Raw genomic sequence first — 25631 nt, 5'->3', positions numbered from 1 at the left:
TCTTATAGGATATGGCATGCAGTTGATAAACATATGGGATCAAATAAACATGTGGAATCGAATGAAAACCTGATACTATGTCTTTGCAGTGGAGTGAGTGGTGAGACTGTGGCTCACTTTTAAAACTCTAGAGGGAGGCAAATAGACAACAATTATATAGCAATGGGTGTTATTTAATTTGGAGAAAACTTTGATAAGTATGGTTATAAAATGTCTTATTTATTTTTGACTTATTTTCATGCTTTTCTTTGAGTAAAAAGCTACTCAATCTGACAATTCTAATAACGTTATCTAACAGGAAGATGCACTGTTACTGTCCATATCTGGCATGTTACTATTAGTAACATTCCTACTTCTCTTAATTTGGTGACACATTTCAGGTTTAATAATAAACTTCTTTAATAGTTCCTGAGATGTGTTTGTTTATTAATTTCTCTCATTTAATTTTTTTAAAGTCATGGTAAAGAATATCAACCAAGTTGGATATCAAAATGTGATTCTCTTGATTCTTTCAATGCAAAGACATAATGTAAAACAAAGAGGCAATTCTCATTGCACATGGACCCCTTTGCTTGGATAGATGTTGTATGGGGAAAACTCTCTCCCTGTATTGTGAATTAAAATAAAAAATTGCAAAAACTGACATTCAGTAATTAGTAAGTAATCTGTAAATGCCAGGTACTGTGCTAGGTGGACACCTTATGTGATCCTGTTACTCCATTGCTTAAAATCTTCCAGTGGCTTCTTTGCAGACAGAATAAAACTCAGACTTAACACACTCTGCATGCCCTGTGTAATCTCCAGCCTCGTGGCCACTCTGTCCATCCTGGATCACAGTAGATAAAACAGCTACCCAATCAGGTTATCCTGTTGGGTTCGCTGTGTGACATTATCTTGTTTATATATTTGGTGTTTTGTTTTTCCCTATCCCTCCTACCCCATTTCCCTATTTCTCCACTCCAATGAGAACATAAGCACCATGAGAGCAGGAAACTTGAATATGTTATTTTTCACTGTATCTCCAGTATATAGAACAGTGCCCGAATATAACGATTACTCAATAAATATTAATTGAATGAATGGATGATTCCCATTTCTCAAAATCACCTTATAAGTATGATGTTTTTTATACACGAGAAATGTTTCCTGAAATCAGCTAAGATAATTAGGTGAGTCTCTGGAGCTTAGAATTCATTTGGTATGAATGAATGGTGTACGTTCCACCATTCTCTTTTGATCAGCGGTGATATTTACATAATTCTGGGTGAAGTCATTGGCTAATCATTTTGAAAGTAGTATAGACCAGGCATATTTACTAAATTTCATGCAGTACATTTAGGAAACCTTGTTCTCAAAAATAAAATTTTTTTAATAAATTAAAAACCAATAGTCAATTATCTTTTCTACATTTAAAAGCATAGGCAAAAATTAAGATAAACCTGTGGTTATTTATTTTTATTTTTTTGCTGAGGAAGATTGGTCCTGGGCTAACATCCGTGCCCATCTTCCTCTACTTTATATGTGGGATACCTGCCATAGCATGGCTTGATAAGCAGTGCTTAGGTCCGTGCCTGGATCCGAACCTGCGAACCCCGGGCCGCCAAAGCGGAGCACAAACTTAACCACTACACCACCGGGCCAACCCCTGTGGTTGTTATTTATTATTATTATTATTACTATTATTTCCTCCTTATTTCTTTAAAATTCAATTGAAATTTAAGAAAAAACTCACTGAAATTATTACGAAAAATCACCTCATTGAAATTGATTTAGGAGATTGGATAGAGATCCCTTTGTAAAATGACAAAAAAAAAACCCAATTTATTAAATATAAAATGTTTATCATTGAATTTATTTTCGTACTATCTTTGTTAAGATCTAGCTTAATACTATAGAGAGAAATTTCCTTTGTGTTTTATTACCAAAGTATTGAATATGATGTGTTATACTTTCTAAACTCTATGGTAAATCAAAATGCATATCTTGTTAGTTGTTACCTGTTATATATTTCTATATGAAACTACTCTTGCTTTTCTCATGAGAATTACAGCTGAAAGAAAAAAATTCTCTTAAAAAAAACGCTTCCCATCTGCTATTTATTAGTGCACTTCACTTCTTAATTGCTAGTATAAATCTATCAGTCTTGTACACACACACATGCAATAGTTATTTATGTTAAAATCAACTCTCAAAATTGAGATATAAGGTTTTATAATGACTTAGAATAAAATGTGAAATAGAAAGAATTTAACAGATACGGAAATAGAAGGAATGAGTAAGTGAGTAACTGTTCATGGTCTCTGTGGTGCGAGATCAGCAAGTTCAACAGAGACAGGAATTTGGATGGGTAATTTAAATTTTTACCTTACTTCTGCTTGGAGAAGGCAAAGGAAGAAAGAAGAGAGAGGATTTGTAAGAGGTCTCTGAAGTGTCCTTGGCAAAGATAAAGAGATACTCAGAGGCTTTCCACTGACGTTAGAGTGTGAAAAGAATGAGCATCAGGTTTCTATTTAGAAGGTGGAATGAGCGAGGCTTAGAAACCAAACAAAGTGATTCCTATACAGAAATTTGAGACATTACAGACTCTAAAAATGGTAAAAAGCCCAAAATATGGACTACTTCAGTTTTTGAAAAGTAGAAAAGCTAGTTGTTTGGAGCCCCATGGAACAAACCATTCAGTTCACCAACTTTTCTGGATGTTTCAACAATATAGATAATGCATAGAGAGTAGCAATGACTTTTCTTCTGTGAGCTTATGACTAATATCTAGTATGTCTGCAGGAAAGCAGGTAACTGGTCAGTTTGATGAGTCAAGAAAAAACCACAGACTGCTTGAAATGAGAGTTTTGTTGTTGCTGTCGTGATACATTGGAGATTAAATTAATTCATGAATATGAAAGTACTCTGTAAACTATAAAGCACCATACAAATGAAACATTTAGTTTTTTTAGTACTGAGTTATAATCACTTAAAATTTATTAGTTTGAAATCTGCTTTTCATGTTTTCATATTTACGATGTGTATTTTGTGTGTGTGTGTTTTCAGATAATCACAAGGACTGTTCTGGTGTGTCCTTACACCTCACACGCCTGCCGTAAGTACTTCTAGTTATCCTAGTTGAGTGACAACTTTAAGATCTTTGAGAACTTAAAAGTGGGACATCCACTGTATTAGTTATCTATTGCTATATAACAAATTACCCTAAACTTAATGACTTAAAACAACAAATATTTACTGTCTCAGTTTCCTGTGTGTCACAAATCTGGGCACAGCTTAGCTGGGTGCTGTGGGTGGGCTGGTGGTCTCACTCAAAGGCTGCAGTCAAAGTCCCAGACAGGGTTTCAGTCATCTGGGGAGTTGACCAGGGAGGAGCCGCTTCCACAATCACTCACGTGGCTCTTGACGGGATTCAGTTCCTTGCTGGCTGTTGGCTGGAGAACTCCCTCGTTTCCTTGCCATGTGGGCTCTAAACAGGGTAGCTCACAACATGGCAGCTGGCTTCCATCACAGCCAGCAAGAGAGGCATGCAAGATGGAAGCCAGAGTCTTTTTGTAGCCTAATCTTAGAAGTTACTGAATAGTATGTAAGTCTGATAGGTGAAGAAAATAGGTGAACAAAATAGTTGCTACAAATCTTCATAATGTGACTCCTATGAAAAAAAAAATGAAATCACTTTTGCCATATTCTGTTTGTTAGAAATAACAAGTTACTAGGTCCAGTTACTAGGTCCAGCCCATACTCACGGGAAGAGGATTAGACAAGGGCATGAATGTCAGAGCCAGGGATCGGGGGAGCTGTATCAGTCAGTGTTCTCCAGAGAAACTGAACCAATAGAATGTTTTTATATACGCATATACGTAGACAGAGAGAGAGAGAGAGAGAGAGATACTTTAAGGAATTCACTCACATGGTTGTAGGGGCTGGCAAGTCTGAAATCTGTAAGGCAGACTGTCAGGCTGGCAGTTCTGGCAGAGAGAATGTTGCAGTTTTGGGTCCAAAGGCTGTCTGGAGGCAGAATTCCTTCCTCTTCGAGGGACCTCAGTCTTTTCTCTTAAGAGACTCACCAACATTGTGGATGGTAATCTGCTTTACTCAAAGTCAATGATTTAAATATTAATCATATCTAAAAAATACTTTCATAGGAACATCCAGACTAGTGTTTGACCAAACAACTGGGCACTATAGCCTAGCCAAGTTGACGTATACAGTTAACCATCACAGGAGCCATTTAGAGACTGCCTCCATATTCACCATGCCATAAAAAATGTGTATTTAGCTATTTGCCCAAGAAAATAAGTTATTTTTAGGGAAAAAATATATATTCTACTCTTTTTCCATATTATTTTGTTTTAATTTTCACACAAATTATATTTCATAGACCAATGTATTGAAATATATCTTATTTTTCCAAGGTAATAGTTTTACCTTTTCAAATCATTGAGATAAATATTGCTGTTTTCTGCAGACAGCCTTTAATTGCCGGCATGTACCTTATGATGTCTGTTGACACTGTTATACCAGCAGGAGAGAAAGGTGAGTAATGATCTTTTAGTATTTACCATTACCTCATTACTAATCTATAGTAATGGATTTACAGTATATTTTCTATAAATTTTTGAAATTACCAATATTTTTGTGTCCCTGAAAAACAAACCAATTCTTTATTATCCTTGGATTTAAAATAGATTTTTGTGTTATTCCAAGCTAGTAGTTTATTATTTTCCATTCTTTTATTGAGATGCTAAGAATTGAGCCCATGAGTAGGTAGTAGGTTATATAAATTAAAGAATAAATCTTGAGTATAGTACAAATCAATCATCCATTCTTTAGATGCCAAAGACAAACTTCATAACATACTGTGGCATAAACTACTGTAGAGAATATCAGGTTCAAAATCAAGAAACCGGCAAATGCAATATCAACTCACTCTTTTAATGTGGATACCCTGATCTTATTTCCCCATTTGTAAAATGAGGATAATAATAGCTGATTCTCCTAAACTTACAAAAAGCTATTGGAATAAGTATAATATTATGTATCAATGTATCTGTTCCTCTGATGGAAGTACCGTGTTAAATACAGTAGTCCCCCATTATCTACAGTTTCACTTTCCATGGTTTCTGTTACCTGCTGTGAGCCAAGGTCCAAAAATATTAAATGGAAAATTCCAGAAATAAACAATTCATAAGTTTTAAATTGCATGTGTTCTGAGTTGCATGATGAAATCTCGGGCAGTCCAGCTCCATCCCGCCCCGGGAGCTGAATGATCCTTTTGTCCAGTGTATCCATGCTGTATATGCTACCTGCCCATAGTCACTTAGTACCTGTCTGGGTTATCAGATTGACTGTCGCAGTATGGCAATGCTCGTGTTCAAGTAACCCTTATTTTACTTAACAATGGCCCCAAAGCTTGAGAGCAGTGATGCTGGCAGTTTGAATATGCCCAAGAGAAGCCTTTAAGTGAAAAGGTGAAAGTTCTCAACTTAATGAGGAAAGGAAAAAAAATCGTATGTTGAGGTTGCTAAGATCTATGGTAAGAATGAATCTTCTATCCGTGAAATTGTGAAGAAGGAAAAAGAAATTTGTGCTAGATTTGCTGTCACACATCAAACATGTATGTATAGGAGAAAGCGTAGTATATACAGTGTTTGGTACTATCTGTGGTTTCAGGCATCCACTCGGGGTCTTGAACCATCCCCCTCTGAAAAAGGGAGACCACTGCATTATTCATTTGTTTTTACTGAGAATCTTTTAAAGTTAATAACAAGTATGGTCTCATTGTTACTGTTCATTTGCTTATTATCAGATATGTTCATTGAATCGCTACTATGTGTTAGACTATAAGGAAGGAAAAGTATATGAAATGGTCCCTTCTCAACAAGAACTGTCAATAGAGTTATCTTAGGTATTTGCAATCAATTTTTCAAAAATCCTTCTGTTCTAAAAATAAAAAGCAATTTTTAAGCTTTTTCAACTGCATAAATTTCATAATAAAGGTAACAAATTAAGCCTGTGTTTTCACTGACAGGGTGTTTTGGTTTGGCCCTAGTCATTTTCTTTATGAATAAAATACAGTGTGAGGGCACGGGGTTCTAAACTCATCTTAGTCAAGTGGCTGGCACAGAGTAGGTGGTTAATGTCTGCTGAGGACATGTGTGTGTGTCTACTTCGTAAGAAAACCCCCATGCCTAGCATCCTGTGAATACCCTATACATACTTTTAGACAAATTTTTCACTTGAATAGTGACTTTTTTCTGTGTTTTTGTTTCTAATAGTGGTGAATTCTGACATTTCGTGCCAATATAAAAAGTACCCAATGCATGTCTTTGCCTATAGAGTTCACACTCACCATTTAGGTAAGAACTTTAAATTACATGTTAAATTATAAACATTTACCATCATGCTTGCTATTGCTATAAATGTAAAATATAAATTATATTTGACCTTAAATCTGTTAAAATGAAAGAGGTTTTGCACAATACCTTGAAATTCTGTATGTTTTTTCATCATATGGTTTTCATAAACTACCTAGCATTTTGGGTTCTGAAAATATTCAGATTTGATTTTGCAATGGGAAAGCAAATAATGCCTTTTATTTTCCTAATGCCTTATTATATGATTATAATTTGCATTCATTACAGGTAAGGTAGTAAGTGGATACAGAGTAAGAAATGGACGATGGACACTGATTGGACGTCAGAGCCCCCAGCTGCCACAGGTGTGTAGAATCTGGTTTAATTTTGGAAGAAAAAATATTAATCAGCAGATAGTAATTTTAAAAACCCTCACAATTTTAAAAACTTTCACCCTTGTGAATTTCTCTGGAATCTCAGCAGCTCTAAATCGACCTTTACTGTATATCCAAGCTGTGTATAACCTCCTTTTTTACGACTTCCAACTTGGTTGTTTTCTTGTCAGTTCGCTTAATATTTCTAAACATGGTGATGAAGTGTGTGCGTATGCGTGTCTTTATCCTCTCTACCCAGGGTGCTCCAAGCCTCATGTTATTAAAGCATGTGGTTCTGGGTTTTAGTGATAATTTTAATCAGTCATTTTGTTTGTCTTCTTGGCAGGCTTTCTACCCTGTGGAACACCCAGTAGATGTCAGTTTTGGTGACATATTGGCAGCAAGATGTGTATTCACTGGTGAAGGAAGGACAGAAGCCACACATATTGGGTATGATTCTGCAAATTCCACTATTTAAAAATATTTTATTGGGACAAGGCATGATTATAGGTGACAATTGTCTTTGTGAATGGATTGCACATTTTTTTCCTGTCATGAACAATTACAACAAACTATAGCATTTTATCATTTTAGAACTGATTGATTTGGATAAACTCCAGAATGCGTGCTTATTTTTTCATGTTCCTTTCTTCCTGCTTATTCAAGACCTTCAGTATCACACCTCTACATATTACAGTTACCTCCCGAGTGCGTAGTACTTCCTCAGACTCATCTTAATAAAGAAAAATATAATGATTATGAATTTTTTTTCCTCAAGTGTCCTTTTGCCCTGTGTTCAAAGTTAGGCAAATATATGGGTTCTGCATTTGCTGGTGCTCGTTAATTACTCAGAGCCGTGGTTTTTTTCTGCCTGTTAAAACTTGGATTATTCAATGTCTTCCAGTTGTTTTGTCTACCCCAAATAAGATGCAGCGCTTTTGCAAAATAGAATGTTGGACTTTTAAATAATTTTCAAAATACTGAGCCTCTTTGAAGTAAGTAAAATTTTCAAAGTACTATGCACTCTTTCAAAAAAGGTTTGCCTAAATTAATAATGAAAGATAGTCTCTTATCATGTTTTTTGTTAGAAAAGAACCAAGGAGCCTCCTTTCCATGTTAAACTAGGTTATAAAATATTTTCTGGTGCTACCTGGAAGCTGGAGTTCTAAACCATTTATCTCTTGATCAAAGAGAAGTTACAGAAAGTAGGCATCTGAAAATATGCATTAGATGCCCTGAAGGTGATTCTTATGATGACAACACTAGCTGTTGGTTGTCATGAGAAAGGGAAAAGGTACTGATGTAGGTAAAATTAAAAAAAGCCATTTGAGATGGTGGAATAGGATTTTTTATGTCATTCTAAAAGGGTTTTTATATTAATAAGCATCAATTTTAAGGCTAAAGATAGAAAATCTATGTTCAAAATAGAAAAATATGATCAATTCATATTAAACAAGAAGTTTCCAACGGCTTTGCTTTTGGATAAATTTGATAAATTTGGAAAAGAAATTTGAGAAAAGCAATAAAATTATTAAATGACATGAAATGGTAATAATAAAAGGATTGACAAAGTAGACATAATTAGATTTGAAGGAAGGAGTCTGACAATTCACTTCTTAACAGTCTTTTAATACATGAAGTAATAGGAGTCACAGGGTATTGATCAGCTGATCTTCGTTTTACGTTAGTGTAGAGCTCCAGGAACTTGACTTAAATGCCATTGGTTATTTTATTAAGTTTTGAAAGAGGTAAACAAAGTTGTAAAAAATCCTTTTCAACACATTGTACGTACTAGTTTACAAGTTCAAGTGTGGAATAAGTAGAATTTTTTGGTTAGAGCTCCCTTTAAAATTAGGGAGGAGGAGGGCCTTGTAACTGACCAAATTCTATCCTTTAAGTCTCCTCTTGAGCCACTATCAACCACAGAAGTTAATGACCTGTTCTAGTACCAGGATGAGAGGCCAAAGTGGTCTCTGGAGGCCTCTTTCAGTTTCATGAGTCCAGAATAATTCTAATCTTTTTCAAAATGTGCATTTTGCTTTAAAATAATACCCCCAAATGATTATATCAACCTGTCTTTCTGTAAATCTCATGTGGGCTAAAGAAAATGCCATTTTGTGTAATACAAAAGAAATAGAAAAAATTATAGGAAATTACCTTATTTGGTGAGTCCATATTCTGAATACTTAATTGATACTAAGGAAGCAATTGTTTTCAGTGGAATGATAAACTAATAAGACAAGTTTGAATAAATTTAAATATGAATAAAAATCTTCATAATAATGCTTAGCATTCCTATAGCACTTAATATGCTTTTTAATTATAGAAAAGTGATAGCAGCAATGCATCTGTTTTGTAGAATAATGGATACCACTTCCATGGGGTACTATAGAATCACAGTTGAGAATGTAACCAGTAAAACAAGAAAACGAATATTTTATGATGTCTGTTAAATTAAATGATACTCTTTAAATCTCCTCTCCCTCTTTCTTCTCCCCCCCACCTAACCCCCAACTCACATACACAAACATACACTCCCACTGGGCACAAGTTTGAGCACTGAGCATGAAGCCGACTTAGATACAAATCCCAGTTATCCAAAGGTCCTATGGGGCTAGTAGATTCCCCTCAGGCACTGGAAGAACCATTGGCTTCAAGTTTTTAACCTTCTTATCATGCAGCCACTGGAAAACTAGGTTTTACAGGAAAATTGTGTCATCAGTGGCCTACTAGGAAGATTTTCAGTTGAGTGATTTTTCCACCCAATCTGAGCTTAACTCTGTATTAAGCTAGAAATTTTAGGACTGGAGAAAACTTTGCTTGGATAGAACAATCATAGTTCTAATAAAAAGCACTTTAAAAATTAGTGATTGATTTTCCCATACCAGGGATTCGTCTCAAAATACAACCATTAAAAATGGGTGGATTTAAGACAAGACATATTAATAAATTTACTTAATGGTAACTTTCTTTATTCATATATATAATATTTCTCTTTAAATAGTAAATGTGATAATATATCTTAGACAAAGTTGCACCAATGTATATACTGACAACATAGTATTATCAGTATATGAAGAAGCAGTATTTTGTGCCTGACTGCATTATGTATTTTTTACTCAACATGACACTTCTCTAAATTCATTTCAAATGTTTAGTCAAGGTTAAACTATAACAAAAAATAATTGTCAGCTAATTTGCCTAAAAGTTTGTATGCTAAAATTTAAAATTACTTCTTGAGAATTGGTACATAATATTTACCTATTTGATCAATTTTCTTAATCGTATTTTTCATTTGGAACCAGTTATTTCATGTACGTGTGAGAATGTCTAATGAATATTCATAGATACCAAACACAGCACTTTAATCAGTATTTTAAATTGTATTATATGCAAAGATAAAGTTATATGATCAATAACTTCTTAATGTATAAATTTAAAAGCACCATGAAACCTCTTAAGAAACAATTCAAAGTTTTGTAACATAACTTCTTTAGAGTTTTCATATTTCTCTCCAAAATTAGTATGACCTGCCATTGGTTATTTTTAAGCCTGGCATCTGTTGAGTGTAAGGGGCGGGAGCAAGGCATGAGGGAATCATCAAAGTGCAGTATCACTGTCTGAAACATAGGCATGGTTTACAACAATCTATGGATTTTTTTAATGATACATTTCAGAATGCTTTGTACTTTCTTAAATCTCTATTACATATCTTTTTTTTTTTTTTTTTTTTTTAATGGTATGAAATTTCCCTCCTCCTACTGGGAGTGTTTTTCTCATTTGTTTCCAGTGGGGCAAATAGAGGAGATGCTAGAGTCACTTGACTGACTCTAGAGTCACATTTCACTGACAGACACCTCATATGTTAACTTTGCTATTTTTTGCCACGTTCCTGCCTGCTTCTGTCAAATACCTCATGGCAAGGTCTATAAACATTGTAATATTAAGTATTTTGTGCTATACATTGTGATGGGCAGTTTGTATATGTTATTTCATTATCTTCTTAAAACAACCCTATGAGGTAGAAACTATAATGACCCCATTTTGTAAAGAAGAAACTTAGGTTTAGAGAGAGTTGCTAATCTTTGCGTAAGGCTCACACAGCACCTACCTGTGAAGGCTGGGGTTCCAGGCAGGCCTCACAGAGCCCATCCTCTTAAACTACCGTGCACAGCTGCTTAGATTCAGGGTGTGTGATGCCAGCGGCAGAGCTGGGGTCTGTGGATCAGTTTTACAAAGAGACAGATTCCAATTCAGTGCAATAAGGAACTTTCTGGTAGTTAGCACTCAAGAAAGAATTCCCTGGGAGAAAGTGGAAGCACTTTCAGTATCCAGTCAATCTGAACTGATTATAGGAATGTTGCTGAGGAGGTTCAGGGTCTGAATTGGCTGTACTGTTTGAGCACTGTCTGAGAGTCCCTCCTCTTTATGCTTCTGTGACCTCTAAACCACCAGATAAATGCTGTAACGGACACTCAAAGAAACGTATGGTGGGGACTCATTAGGAATCCTGTCCCATTGCAAATAGAACCCCCAAATTATTTTTTGGTGAGTCAGCATTTGCATAACGAGTCTTTCTTTAATATAAATCAACCCTATTGACGTGGTCATTGTAAACTCTTCTTCATTGACCCACTGACTCAGATTTTAGGGTTAGAAAAATCTCAGTGTTCTTATGTCCTTCCATCTCAATTTACTAAAGAGTAACCAGGGTTAGCCATCCTTACTCATTCATTCTCAAAATATTTCCTGCGAACCAACAGTGTGCCAAGCATTGTGTTTAAGCACTGTGGCAAGGTAGGGCAGTAGCTAGCCACTTCCTGGCTTCTGCTTACTGTTGGTTTTAAGGAAAAAATCTTCTCAGGTGGCCAGAATTGAACAGCTTCTCTTTAATTTTTGAATTTAAAAAATAATCTATTTCCATTAAAAAATCAAGTAGTGTGGTACTGAATAAAGTAAAAAAAAAATCCCATCTCACTTTCCAGAGGTAGTCATCACTAATACTGTCATGAGTATTTTTACTCAAAGGAAATCCTACTGTTAAGCAGCTTTCTTTTGACTTAATATATTGTGGTCATTTTTTCATGTCAATACATAGATTAATGTTGTATTTCAAATGTTTGTATAAAATATCACTACCCAGATAACTCATAATTTGGGTAGCCAGCAATCTATTGATGAACACTTAGGCTGTTTTAAGTTTTCTCTGTTACTAAGAATGTCACAGTGAATATTTTTATGTTCATATTCTTATATTCATTAAATTCTTTTCCTCACATGTCTATGCACTCGTTCCAATATGTCTATAGTGGGAATACATTCGTAAAAGTAAGTTGCTACATCAAAAGTATGTTCATTTTAATTTGGGGAGATAATCATAAAGTTTCCTCCATAAAAATAGGACCAGTTTACACAACCACCAATAGTATACAAGAGCTTTTTTTGGTCCAAGCGATAACTTTTCTGATTGTTTTTGTCCTTTATTTTATTTTTTTTTTTGTTTTGTTTTGTTTTGTTTTGTTTTATTTTTTTTTTTTATAATTCTTTCCTTGTTTATTGCAGAAACATTGGTTTATTACATTGCAAAAATTTCAGGTGTACATCATTGTACTTCTATTTCTGCATGGACTACATCATGTTCACCACCAAAATACTAATTACAACCCATCACCACACATATGTACCGAATTATCCCTTTCACCCTCCTCCCTCCCCCCTTCCCCTCTGGTAACCACCAATCCAATCTCTGTCCCTATGTGTTTGTTTATTGTTGTTATTATCTACTACTTAATGAAGGAAATCATACGGTATTTGGCCTTCTCCCTCTGACTTATTTCACTTTGCATTATAACCTCAATGTCCATCCATGTTGTCACAAATGGCTGGATTTCGTCGTTTCTTATGGCTGAGTAGTATTCCATTGTGTATATATACCACAGCTTCTTTATCCATTCGTCCCTTGATGGGCACTTAGGTTGCTTCCAAGTCTTAGCTATCGTGAATAAGGCTGCAATGAACACAGGGGTGCATGTACCTTTGCAAATTGGTGTTTTCAAGTTCTTTGGATAAATACCCAACAGTGGAATAGCTGGATCATATGGTAGTTCTATCGTTGATTTTTTGAGGAATCTCCATACTGTTTTCCATAGTGGCTGCACCAGTTTGCACTCCCACCAGCAGTGTATGAGAGTTCCCTTCTCTCCACATCCTCTCCAACACATGTTGTTTCTTGTCTTGTTAATTATAGCCATTCTGACGGGCGTGAGGTGATATCTCATTGTAGTTTTGATTTGCATTTCCCTGATAGTTAGTGATTTTGAACATCTTTTCATGTGTCTGTTGGCCATCTGTATATCTTCTTTGGAGAAATGTCTGTTCAGGTCTTTTGCCCATTTTTTAATTGGATTGGTAGTTTTTTTGTTGTTGAGATGCATGAGTTCTTTATATATTTTGGAGATTAATCCCTTATCAGATGTATGGTTTGCGAATATCTTCTCCCAATTGTTAGGTTGTCTTTTCGTTTTGTTGATGGTTTCCTTTGCTGTGCAGAAGCTTTTTAGTTTGATGTAGTCCCATTTGTTTATTTTTTCTATTGTTTCTCTTGCCCGGTCAGATGTGGTGTTTGAAAAGATGTTGCTAAGACCGATGTGGAAGAGTGTACTGCCTATGTTTTCTTCTAGAACTTTCACAGTTTCAGGTCTTACATTCAAGTCTTTAATCCATTTGGAGTTAATTTTTGTGTATGGTGTAAGGTAAGGATCTACTTTCATTTTTTTGCATATGGCTTTCCAGTTTTCCCAACACCATTTGTTGAAGAGACTTTCTTTTCCCCATTGTATGTTCTTGGCTCCTTTGTCAAAGATTAGCTGTCCATAGATGTGTGGGTTTATTTCTGGGCTTTCGATTCTATTCCATTGATCTGTGTGTCTGTTTTTGTGCCAGTACCATGCTGTTTTGGTTACTATAGCTTTGTAGTATATTTTGAAATCAGGGAGTGTGATACCTCCAGCTTTGTTCTTTTTTCTCAGGATTCCTTTAGCTATTCGGGGTCTTTTGTTGTTCCATATGAATTTTAGGATTCTCTGTTCTATTTCTGTGAAAAATGTTGTTGGAACTTTGATAGGGATTGCATTGAATCTATAGATGGCTTTAGGAAGTATGGACATCTTAACTATGTTAATTCTTCCAATCCAAGAGCATGGAATATCTTTCCATTTCTTTGTGTCTTCTTCAATTTCTTTCAGCAATGTTTTATAGTTTTCGGTGTACAGATCTTTCACCTCTTTGGTTAAGTTTATTCCTAGGTATTTTATTCTTTTTGTTGCAATTGTAAATGGGATGGTATTCTTAATTTCTCTTTCTGCTACTTCGTTGTTAGTGTACAGAAATGCAACTGATTTTTGTATGTTGATTTTGTATCCTGCCAAATACCAAAACCAGACAAGGACAACACAAAAAAAGAAAATTACAGGCCAATATCACTGATGAACATTGATGCGAAAATCCTCAACAAAATACTAGCAAATCGCATACAACAATACGTTAAAAAGATTATACACCATGATCAAGTGGGATTTATTCCAGGGATGCAGGGATGGTTTAACATTCGCAAATCAATCAACGTAATACACCACATTAATAAAATGAAGAGCAAAAATCACATGATCATCTCAATAGATGCAGAGAAAGCATTTGACAAGATACAGCATCCATTTATGATAAAAACTCTGAATAAAATGGGTATAGAAGGAAAGTACCTCAACATAATAAAGACCATATATGACAAACCCACAGCTAATATCATCCTCAATGGTGAAAAACTGAAAGCTATCCCTCTAAGAACAGGAACCAGACAAGGATGCCCACTGTCACCACTCCTATTTAACATAGTATTGGAAGTCCTAGCCAGAGCAATCAGGCAAGAGAAAGAAATAAAAGGGATCCAAATTGGAAAGGAAGAAGTGAAACTGTCACTATTTGCAGATGACATGATTTTATATATAGAAAACCCTAAAGAATCCACCAGAAAACTTTTAGAAGTAATAAACGAATATGGTAAAGTTGCAGGATCTATTACATATCTTTATAATGTGAAATAATATATTTTTGTAAAAACTCTCATAAAACATGATAGATAGATAGATACATGGATAGATACATAGATAGATAAACAGATAGATATAAATATTTTTCAGAAATGCTATAAATCAGTTGAGTTCATAAAATTGACCTGACTCAGCAGTGTGATATATTAGGTGTAACAGGTTATGCCATAATAAGTTGTAAATATTTATTAAGACAGATGATTCATTCTTCTTTCATTCAACAAATATTTATTGAGGGCTTACTATTTTCAGGCTTTGTCAGATTTAAAGCTAGCTGGTATAAAAGAAGTAGTTATCACATAAGCACTTTATTATGCATGAAGATGAAGGAAATGCACCGCTGTAATTTTGGAATGTAAGTGATGCCAGCAGTCGTCATTTAGGGACTGACGTTGGCGTTAGGGAGTGTTTAAAGGGCAGCAAAGCCAGGGCAGACGTGTGGGCACAATCTCCCTCTATGCTTTCTCATGTTAATAATCATTAGATTGACAGAGTTGAATTGCATATATTGTTCCCTATGGAAAATAAGAATAAACGTGTCAAAATTCTCTCTTAAGAATACAAAAAGCAGTTTGGTTTAAAGTCAGATTTTTTTTTTTTTTTTGAGTGAAAGAAAGATGAATGTGAAATAAAATAGACAAGCTGTTGCTGAGACCAAGGATGATTTGAGTCCTAACATGTTTAGGATATGTTAGTTTCTCTATCAGATAGGAGCTCAGAGTTACCTTGACTATAAGTTCAATTATAGGTGGAAAGGAGTCAAGTATGACTCTTTTCTTTTTCTTCAGCTGTTTAATGAAATTTTCTTTATGATAGCAAAGATTCTGAAATTATTTGATCAGCTCAATTTTGTATCATAGAATCAGTACCTTAAATGAACTATATTGGGGAGCTGATAAGGCTGTCTCACAAAATCACATGTGTTTAGAGATCAACATGGGCATGATGTTCCCAAACAGATAAAATATGGAAGAATCTGTTCATGGATTAGTTGCAAGTTTCATTTATTATTGTATAAATTTATTAAATTTTTCCTTTCATTAATCTGAGAAGCTTGCATGATTATTTTGTTTTCCTTCTCTGCACAATGATTCTAATTTTTCAAAGCTAGAGCCACATCTTAAATCCCTTTTCTCTCTCGGTCTATACATTTTTCCTCATTTTGAACAGGGGGAGGGTAGATAATATGGTGGAAGGCTTATTACTTTGGCACCAGCCATTCCTTTTATAGCACAGAATTTTCTGACCAACTCTAAGGCTGTTAAAATGTAATTCTTAGGAATGGTGTTTTGACACATGAAGATGTGTGTAGTGAACAGGTGTTTGTTTGGATTTGCACTTCACTATTTGCTTATATTTCACGGGAGAGGCAATTACCCTGACAGGTATCAGATTCAGAGAGTGAGAAGCCAAATGATTTTTTAAAGCATAACCAGAGCTTCCCATGGCAGGGGCTCATTCCTGTGGTCTCTCAGGGGCTCTACGCTTTCAGAGCTTAGAGAAACCACATCCGTGTTTGGAAAAGATTTTTACTTTTCCCTTCCCTTACTGATGTCATTAGTGTTGCTATGGAGAGCAAGTGAGTGCTGCATGACCTTGCTGGAAACATCAACACTGACGTCTTTCTGTACAGCAAATAGTCCACTTCATAGCTTGTTTTTTATTAGTAAAGGCTTGCTAGAAATTGTCAAAACTAACACCAAAAAGGAAATGTTCGTTTGCCCAAACTCCCTTGGTATATAAACGTTTTTTGAAGGTGTACCTAAATAATACCTTCCTAATAATAGTGAAGAGAATGAGATACATAGTAACTCATGTGAACTGAGGAAGAGGAAAACATTTTATAAACTGTTAGGCATAATTTATATTATTTGGAACTTTTTTCTTGGAAATGACCATCCCACTGTTTTAAAATCTATTTTTAACATTAAGTTGTTCAATTGTACTGAACTACCCCATTCAGGTCTGAGCCCTTGGAAGAGACTAGGGCTGATTTTATTTTGTATCATTGCTGAGGCATTCTTTTTTTCTTCTCTATAGAAGCCAAGCTGCTAAGTCAGATATCAGGGATACGTTTATGATGTCTTAGTATCAACACATGATTCTTGATTCGTCTGATCATGAGAAAGGAGTCAGTTACCAAAAACAAGATCCCAGACTCTCAGGGTTAAATGGAAAAAAGCCATTTTTAAAGACTTATGAATAATATATGATATTTATGTTGAAGTGTTCTGAATTTTACTGTTATTAAGTAACTAATTAAGATTTTCCATGAGAAAAGAAGTTTTCCCAATCTATGAGTTGTAGCAAATGGAAGAAGGACTTAATAAAAGGATTTAGAAGAGGAAAGAAAGTGTCTCGCTGCTACTTAAATGCTATTTTCATCCGCGGTATTTGGTGATATCCATGGAGTGACTGCAAACGGATACTCCATTATTAAGTGGAAATATGGCTTTGACAATGTGCTTTTGATGTTGAAAACTGTGATGGGTTTTAATGAAAGCTATAAAATAAATGCACAATATTTCTAACTTTGAATCCATTGCTAGCAGATTTACTGGTTGCATTTTTCATGCATTAACAATGTGTTTTATGTGAATGGCTGATTTGTTGTGTCTACTTTTTTTTTGGCCTGCAGTGGCACATCTAGTGATGAAATGTGCAACTTATACATTATGTATTACATGGAAGCCAAGCATGCAGTTTCTTTCATGACCTGTACACAGAATGTAGCTCCAGAAATGTTCAGAACCATACCACCAGAGGCCAATATTCCAATTCCTGTGAAGTCTGATATGGTTATGATGCATGGACATCACAAAGGTAAAATTGTTGTGAAATTTAAAGGAACATATGATTTTGTATTTTATATTTTCTTATTCATCTCACTTGAGTATATGATTAATATTTAAAATCATCCTCCTTCTGTCAAACAATCCATGTGTACACGTAATCTGATTCCCTCTTTTCTCTCTTCTATGCCTTGTCTTCACTCCTGACATGCTCCCATCAAAACAGTTAAAGTGAAAAATCTCAACTAGTGATGAAACAGATTCATTTTGGGACCAGTTCCATAAATGTAGATTTTTCTTCATTTAATTCATGTTTTCTAGTTTCTGCATTTCATTCCTCCTATAACCAGTAATGACTATGCAATTTGTGAATTTATATACCATGTTCTAAAGAGTGCTAGAATTTGCCAATGAAAATGGTTATCATGTCCAACCATACCCCAAATTATCTGTTTAATGGGCCTCTTCAAGCAAAGAGTGATTCTTGATTTATAAGGCATTACTAGTCTTGACCTTTTTGGTCTCATTCTCAGAAGTGTTCTTTAACTTACTGTTCATCTGCAAAATGGTCATATTGATTGTCATTTCTTAAGTTTAAAATTGCAAAACCCACACCCTGTTTTATTAGATCAAGTATGCTGAGACTACTAAGCTTTACAGGTTCAATCTTAAAATGCCAAAGCAACTTCTTATTTCTTTCTACTGGAAATTTTATGAAAGAAATTAACATAGCAGTCAGATCATTTATTAAGATCCTAATATATTATAGAATGTGCCTTAAAGTGTTCTTAAAATATTACTAAATTCAATTTAAAAGAAAACAAAAACAAATGCAAGCAGTTTTATTAATGCATTTTTAAAATTCTGTATCGTGTATATATTACTAAAAAGGTAGTTAATCTAGTTATTAAGTCAGAAGTCTGATAAAGGTGGTTATGCCAGAGTTTGTGTGTGAATTAGAGCATTTCTACCATATAAATTCTTAATACTGTTGTTTTTATGAAATATAAGACCCTGAAAATATTTTTATATTGATAGCATATTTCCAGTAAACTATTAAAGTATGTAATATATACTGCAAATTTATGCTCAGCTTTTTAAATCCTTTACAGAAACAGAGAACAAAGATAAGACTTCTTTACTACAGCAGCCAAAACGAGAAGAAGAAGAAGTGTTAGAACAGGGTATGTATGCTTACTTCTGTAACTAGGCCTATAAAAGTATTCATTACCCAAATAGGCAACCAAATTTTAAAGTTACTGAGATATTTTAGGTCTTTCTTTATGAGTCTCCAACGCTATGTATTGCTCTTTTTACATTATGCATAATTCATGAGAAAATGGTCAGTTGTTGCACTTCAGCTTAAAAGTAAAATTCATTAGTGTAGTTTAGTCCCATTAGATTTTTCTGTCTTTGTTTTAGCTTATTTAGTATTGTAACTTTTAAATATAATGCAAATAAGGGCAAATTTAATTAGTAGAAACAGTAGGTGGGCTGCTTTTGAAATCTTATGACCTTTACTATTTAAATTCTTGTATGTTTTGTATGATGTGTTCATTAACTGTATTTGAGGTTCAAGAAAAAAGAAATTAAGAATTAAACCTGCATCTTGCCTCTCTTAAGTCATTCTTCTCTGCCTTCAGTAAGGTAGGAGGGATTATCGTCTTACTCGTTTGTACTTTTGTGTTAAGTTGCCATCTGATGAGTTAAGAAAGCATCAGTCTTCCTCTGTTCTGTTTATTTGAAGTGGTGATACTTGATGCTTTATGTCATACACTGCATGTGCTGGTACTGAAAAATTATTCTCCTGAATCTTGGTTTCTTGCCAGTTGTCTGAAAGATAGTGCTTTGTGTTAGATGTTGGAGTATGTTATCTTATCAAGTCATTTTTGGCCTAGATATGATATATCTTGAAACATTAGTTTAACGTTAATGCAAACAAATTCTAATGACAACATAAAGTGTAGAGGAAATGGGTAGGATTTTTCTTTTAGCAACGTGTAGAAATTTCTGACTCTTTGGATATTGTAAACCAGTTTGGAATTCTTCAAACTGTATTCTATTAGGTCTAGGTCAAAGATACCACTCTTGCACTAATGGTATTTGCAAAATTAAAGAATCTAGAGTTTTTAAAGGAAAAAATGCACTCTGAAAGGGGAATAGAGTAAACTGTAATATAACAGTTTTTAAATTATATAGATTATGTTTCATAACATCTTATTCTAACAAAGTGGCCTTTAAAAAATACAACTTAGCTCAAAATTGTTTCTATTTTTGTGTTGTCAAAAAAAAGGGAGATGATTTTATACTAAATAGTTTATACTAAGTGGTTCATAGTAAACTATTGAGTATGGTTTAAAATAGCTAAATTTATCAACCCTGTGTATATATTTGTAGAGAAGTCAGTAATTGCAGCCTAAATATAGTAGTATTAAGAGTGTTTACTATAATTGTACTGAAATTTGTTCAGACTTAAAATGAATTATTTTGACATTGCACACACTGTTTGAAATGTATGTCTTTGAAATGATTTGAGTCATCTTAGAATACATTTCCAAATATCAACATATGTGATATAGTATGGAATGCGACCACCAGCTGGTAGATGCATCTTGTAAAATGGTCAGTTTCTGTGGAAACTGAGGGTGGACTATGTTTTCTTTTTGAAGTTAGTTGAGTTGATCAAGGGAGACATTGAAACCTCTGGAAAATTAGAAACCCAAAGGTTTTGTTAGCAGAGGAATCTTAAACGTTAGATTTAATCTGTTCTTTCAAATTATAGGATTTAAGGGGTGTCATATATGCCTACAAACCAAATCGTTTAAAACACGTTCATATTTTGCCATTCATTTACCCTTTTATGTTTGACAGCATATATATAGTATTAAGTTTAAATATACCCAAAGTCTTATTGGTTCCAGAGAAGAGTTCTATGGACATCGAAGAAATTATTTTCTTGTAGTTATTGTTTTCTTCTACTTTTGAATAAAAATGCTGTAAAGTGATTTAACTTTGGAAGAAAAAAAGTGTTATTTTGACTCAATTTTTATACTGCAGAAAATAGGGTGTGGTATTCATATGTTGAAATCAGTGGGTTTATCAAAATGTCACCTCCTAGACTATGTGAAGACAAATACCTCACCACAAGCCATTTCAGTGACCAGGGTAGCCTGTGTAATATTCTACTGGTCTTTGGGGACCACCAGCCTAGAATTTAAAGAGAAATATAGAAATATACTAAATGCACATTTGTACACAGAGTCCATTTGCTTTGCTAATGAGATCAATCTGTCTCCTTGCAATATGCAGGGCAAATCTACTCATTACTGAGAGAGTATCCCATTCTTCTCAGAGATGTTTGTGTGCACAAATGACTATTTGTATTCATTCCCTAGGGAGTTAAACTGACCAAGTAGCAAATAGGAGGGCTCTAATTATTCAAATAAATTATGCCATGTATGCTGATTTTTAAAGTAAACGCTCAAACTTAATGCTTTGCCTTATTTTGGTGTTCTGCCCAAAACAATTTATGTTCAAGTACTCATCCAGGTTGTATTGATTCTTTTAATATTTTAAATCCCAAATAAATGAAAGTCTTAAATTATTTCAGCTGTGCTAGCCACAAGCTGACAGATAGCATCTGTGTTGGTTACACAGAAGATGCCAACCCCCCATTCGAAATGGAACATTTGAGGGGCAGGAAGGAAGAGACCCAAAAACATTAGAGGACATGCACTCAAAGGCAAGCTCTGTACCCATCAGTGGCTAAATGATAGAGATAGTTCTGCCTAGATAATACAAACAGTATTTTTTTTACTTCCTATCTTAGTACATTGGAAAGCAGATAGGAAGACAAAGGTCAAGATATGTAATAAATGCTGTGTTGGAAAGAAGGGACAACCTTTATTAAGGTAGTAAAAAAAAAAACAGAGAGAGAGAGAAATATTCATATTCCATAGACTGGAAAAAAAGAAGTGTAGCTGTGTCACAAATGGACAGGAAGTAGTAGTTAACTCCAACATGGAGAAAAAGAATTCAAAGCAAACCAGTGATCTATCTAACACAAATTTATCCGGTACTCTGTTTCTCCAGAAGAAATACAAGTATTTTATTTTCTTTGCAATTCTAATCACTAAAATTGCTAGCTGTTAATTTTTGCCAGAATATTAATCTTGATTGGAAATTAACTAGAGTTTGAAAGAGGCATCTGAGTTGTGTGAATCCTTGTAGCCCAGCCTGTGCTTACTCACAGACATACTAGCCTGCCACCATATCCTTGTCTACACCTGCTCTCTCTAGAACAAAATTTGGTGTAAGGCAAATATATCTCAGACTCTATCTGAAAAGATTTAATCACAGAGACACCAGAAGAGTCTCGTTATATGACACCTCTACCTATCAGGTTGTCCTGGATCCTGCAACAATGGGAAACATTTTAATGAGGCTTTAATTAAGTCTGCAGGAATTTTTTAAAAATTATGCTTGACTGATTTTTTAAATAATATTTGTTATAGAAGATATGAAAATTGTGAAAAGTATGAAGAAGCAAATAAAAATCATCCACAATCCCCAGAAATATGGATGTATACCTACATCTATGTGTATAATATATATTATTCATGTAAGCACAGTTTTATATTCTCTTTTTAACAATATTATATCTTGAATATTTCCTCCAACTGTAAAAATTATTGGCAAGCACAATTTTTTTTTTTTTTTTAAAGATTTTATTTATTTTATTTTTCCCCCCAAAGCCCCAGTGGATAGTTGTGTGTCGTAGCTGCACATCCTTCTAGTTGCTGTATGTGGGACTCAGCCTCAGGATGAACGGAGAAGTGGTGCCTCAATGCGCACCCGGGATCCGAACCCGGGCCACCCGCATCGCAGCGCGCGCACTTAACCACCAAGCCACAGGGCCGGCCCTGCAAGCACAATTTTTAATGGCTGCATAATACGTGTGTATTCCTGCCAATACTGCTTTGAAAATAGCCTGTTTGCCTATAGGTGAGTTTAGCTGAGTGAGTTGATTATGTCTGCCTCCATGCAGAAAATACTAATGGATATTCAAAACTGAAATGTCACCATCTTTGGAAAACATTGTAAGTGAAGAATTACCTGTGTATGTAATAAGTACAGTAAACTGAACAATAAAACCCAATTAGACAGTGATTTGGGGTGGAGGAAATGAATCCTGGGAGACTGTGTAGAATGAGGACAGTGGCGTTAGGTTTCCCAGAGCAGACACACATGTCCCTCACTTATGTGTTACGCTTGGCACTTTGAGGAAACTAAAGCATGTTTAGTACATTCTTTTTATTTCTTATGCATTATGATTTCTTATATACACTTAGTATACCACAGGTGCAACCTGAGCTTTCTATCAACATTGTTTAGGCAAGGAATATGAGCTGAACCTAAGAGGCTTGCCAGCTGCAAGCGAGAATCTGTACAACTACATTTAAGAGTTCTGCATTTGAGTGTTTCTCTCCTTTAAAATTCAAAGTATAGATGTAGTATTGAAATTTATGTCAGTTGTATTGGGAAGATTCAGTGTCTTAAAAAAACTCAAGGCAGAATTGAAAGTCCAAATCTACAACACCAGGATGTCCTTGTTATTGTGCATTATGCTCTGGACAGCATTTCTTTTGCTGCAGAAAGAGCTTTAACATGTTTTATTCAGTTTGCTCCAAACTCTTCTCATTGTAGTCTTTGTGCCCTCGTGTAATCAATCTCTCTACTCAAAGGTCAGCATGAGCTACTATATTCCCAAGGCAGGGAGAATATGACAAAAATACAACTTGTAGAGGGAAAACACTCCCTGACCCCAGATAGTTAAAGGTCTTCAGACACCGTCTGTGAAACAGAATAATTTCACAGTGGTTTTATGCTAACAAAAATGAATTACCATTGGCATGTTTTATCAAATAAGCAGAATCAAGGGGACAAGGTTGCCAGTTAAAAAGACAATAGTCTACTGTAAAAGCTTGTTAAAGTAACAGTTGGTAAACCATTTATGAGAGGAGTGAAACAAAGGCTAGGCTTAGTAGCTAAAATTTCTGTTTCTTTGCTTTGTTCAAAATAGGATGCTCCCTTCATCCCCTGATAAAATACAAATGATTTTAGTAGCATCTTCTTAGCTAATTCCAAGTACTCTCAATGCCACTTTGCCGTTTTAAAGAAGACACAATTCTTGTTTGTATTCCCATTCACTAAAAATTTATTGGTGCGTTATGATTTATGAGCAGCTCACAAGTCTTTATTTATTGAGCTCATCTATCAAACGCCATTCTAAACACCCCTCAAGGCTCTGGGAAGCTGAGTGGATGCTGTTTTGAACTGGTTTCCTAATAACAGAATAGGCAGATGTGAATGATCATTTATCACATGGTTGGGCTTTCCAATACAGATCTGTGTGCGTGGTAGTTGCAAAACCATCATATCCTAACTTCTCCTTTTTTATATTTGTCTCATTTCTGATTGTTTTTCAATCCGATGAGTCCTATAAGAGGGAAAAATAATAAAGTTCATTTTATTTGTGATCCTTGAGCTGGTCATCATGATCATGTGTTTTATTTCTCTAAGGCTAGTAGGTTAAATGTTGTGGGTTAGTAATAAGTAAACAGTAAATAAAACAAATCAGCTTTAACCAGAAGGGACACTCAGCTATGACTGAGTCATAGCCAAAATATCAAAATCTCAAAAGAAATGCTTTTATTTTTCTATTCCTCATATTTCTCTCACTAATCAGTTGTGTTGCATGGTTGTAACCTCGTTAGCTTGGATACTTGGCATATTTTGTCAGTAGTTAAACTGCTGATGAACATCCTATTTACTCTCCATGTACCATAGAAATCACAGAGCAATAAGCAGTAACAAGAGCTGTTTGTTTTAGGTAATGAAGCACTAGTGATTTGTGTGGGAAATGGGAGTTTAGATTCTGAAAGATTATCAAGAGGTTCTTGATCATTTTTAAAATAAAAATGCTTGCCACAATTAAGATTTTATGGTGTCTAAAAGTAGAGATACTTATTTTTTTCATCCAATAATCTTAATGCATTTTATTAAAAAAATAAAAAAACTCACGGGGCAATTTTTCAATGTATGTTTCCATCTATTTGATCTCACCATACTCCTGAAAGTAAACCAGAGAAATTAGAAAGTAAACCAGAAATGCTGGTGGCAGGGAATAATGAGTGATCCTCACTAAATAGAAAAATGCCCTTTGAGCCATGAAGTAGTTAATGCAAGCACACAACTTACAAACTTAGAGTTTAATCAGTATTATTTTCGATTCTCTTGTGCTATGCTGTGTTCCTTTTCCTGACACATTAGCTGCTACTACAGTTGTGTTTTCCAAGTACCAAACCCACTCAGCCAAATTACTTAAAAGCCTGGAGCATGTCTGCATTTCATTAGATAAGAATCAAAGTTTGAGTGAGGAAAAGAAAGAAATGGAACCCACTGCAGCCTAAAATCATCAAGGAAATATTTTTATCTTTACTGATGCAATAGCAACGAGTGACATTTGTAACAAATTGTTCATTCCAGAATCATTTATTGAATATCTGCTATGATAGGAAAAGTACTAATCACTGGAAATATGACAATGAATAAGAAATGAGAGATTTTTATTGTTTGTATAAAATCACATTTATACCTTACCACTTGTCCCTTCCCAGATAATCTTAATGTACAGAAAACATTTTTAGACCATCTTATAGAATTTGATCATACATGTAAGGTATATTGCCAGTGGTAAGTGAAAACTATTGAAGAGAACAGAAGACTCTTCTACTTTTTCAGACCAAAGAAAACCAGTCATTTTTCTTTAGGCCAGTTTTGTGCACATCACTATGGTATGTATGTAGGGACTAGTTTATAAGCATCTTATGTTATAATAAGGAGAAGACAAGCAAGGACAAGACAAAAAGAAACTTGTTCAGTTAAAGAATCAACCCAGCACCTGAGCTCGGAAGACTTATTTAAAAAAAAAAAATTAAATATAGT

General features: G+C 34.6%; 1 protein-coding gene across 15 annotated transcripts in view; it reads left to right on the top strand.

The window, feature by feature from the left end:
• PAM (peptidylglycine alpha-amidating monooxygenase) overlaps positions 1-25631 on the top strand; it is a 289799-nt gene that overhangs the window by 212263 nt on the left and 51905 nt on the right. For all 15 annotated transcript variants that reach the window (XM_087429982.1, XM_087429979.1, XM_087429984.1 and 12 more), the window contains 7 exons: positions 3046-3094; positions 4466-4533; positions 6276-6356; positions 6642-6718; positions 7074-7177; positions 17471-17655; positions 18737-18808. In XM_087429982.1, coding sequence (XP_087286108.1) covers positions 3046-3094; positions 4466-4533; positions 6276-6356; positions 6642-6718; positions 7074-7177; positions 17471-17655; positions 18737-18808 — 636 coding nt within the window. The remainder of the gene's footprint in view (positions 1-3045; positions 3095-4465; positions 4534-6275; positions 6357-6641; positions 6719-7073; positions 7178-17470; positions 17656-18736; positions 18809-25631) is intronic.

Source organism: Ceratotherium simum, chromosome 4 (genome assembly GCF_057802395.1).
Source record: "Ceratotherium simum simum isolate JZ-2026a chromosome 4, ASM5780239v1, whole genome shotgun sequence".
Classification (NCBI taxonomy): Eukaryota; Metazoa; Chordata; class Mammalia; order Perissodactyla; family Rhinocerotidae; genus Ceratotherium; species Ceratotherium simum.
This window is presented reverse-complemented; position numbering and strand designations above follow the sequence as displayed.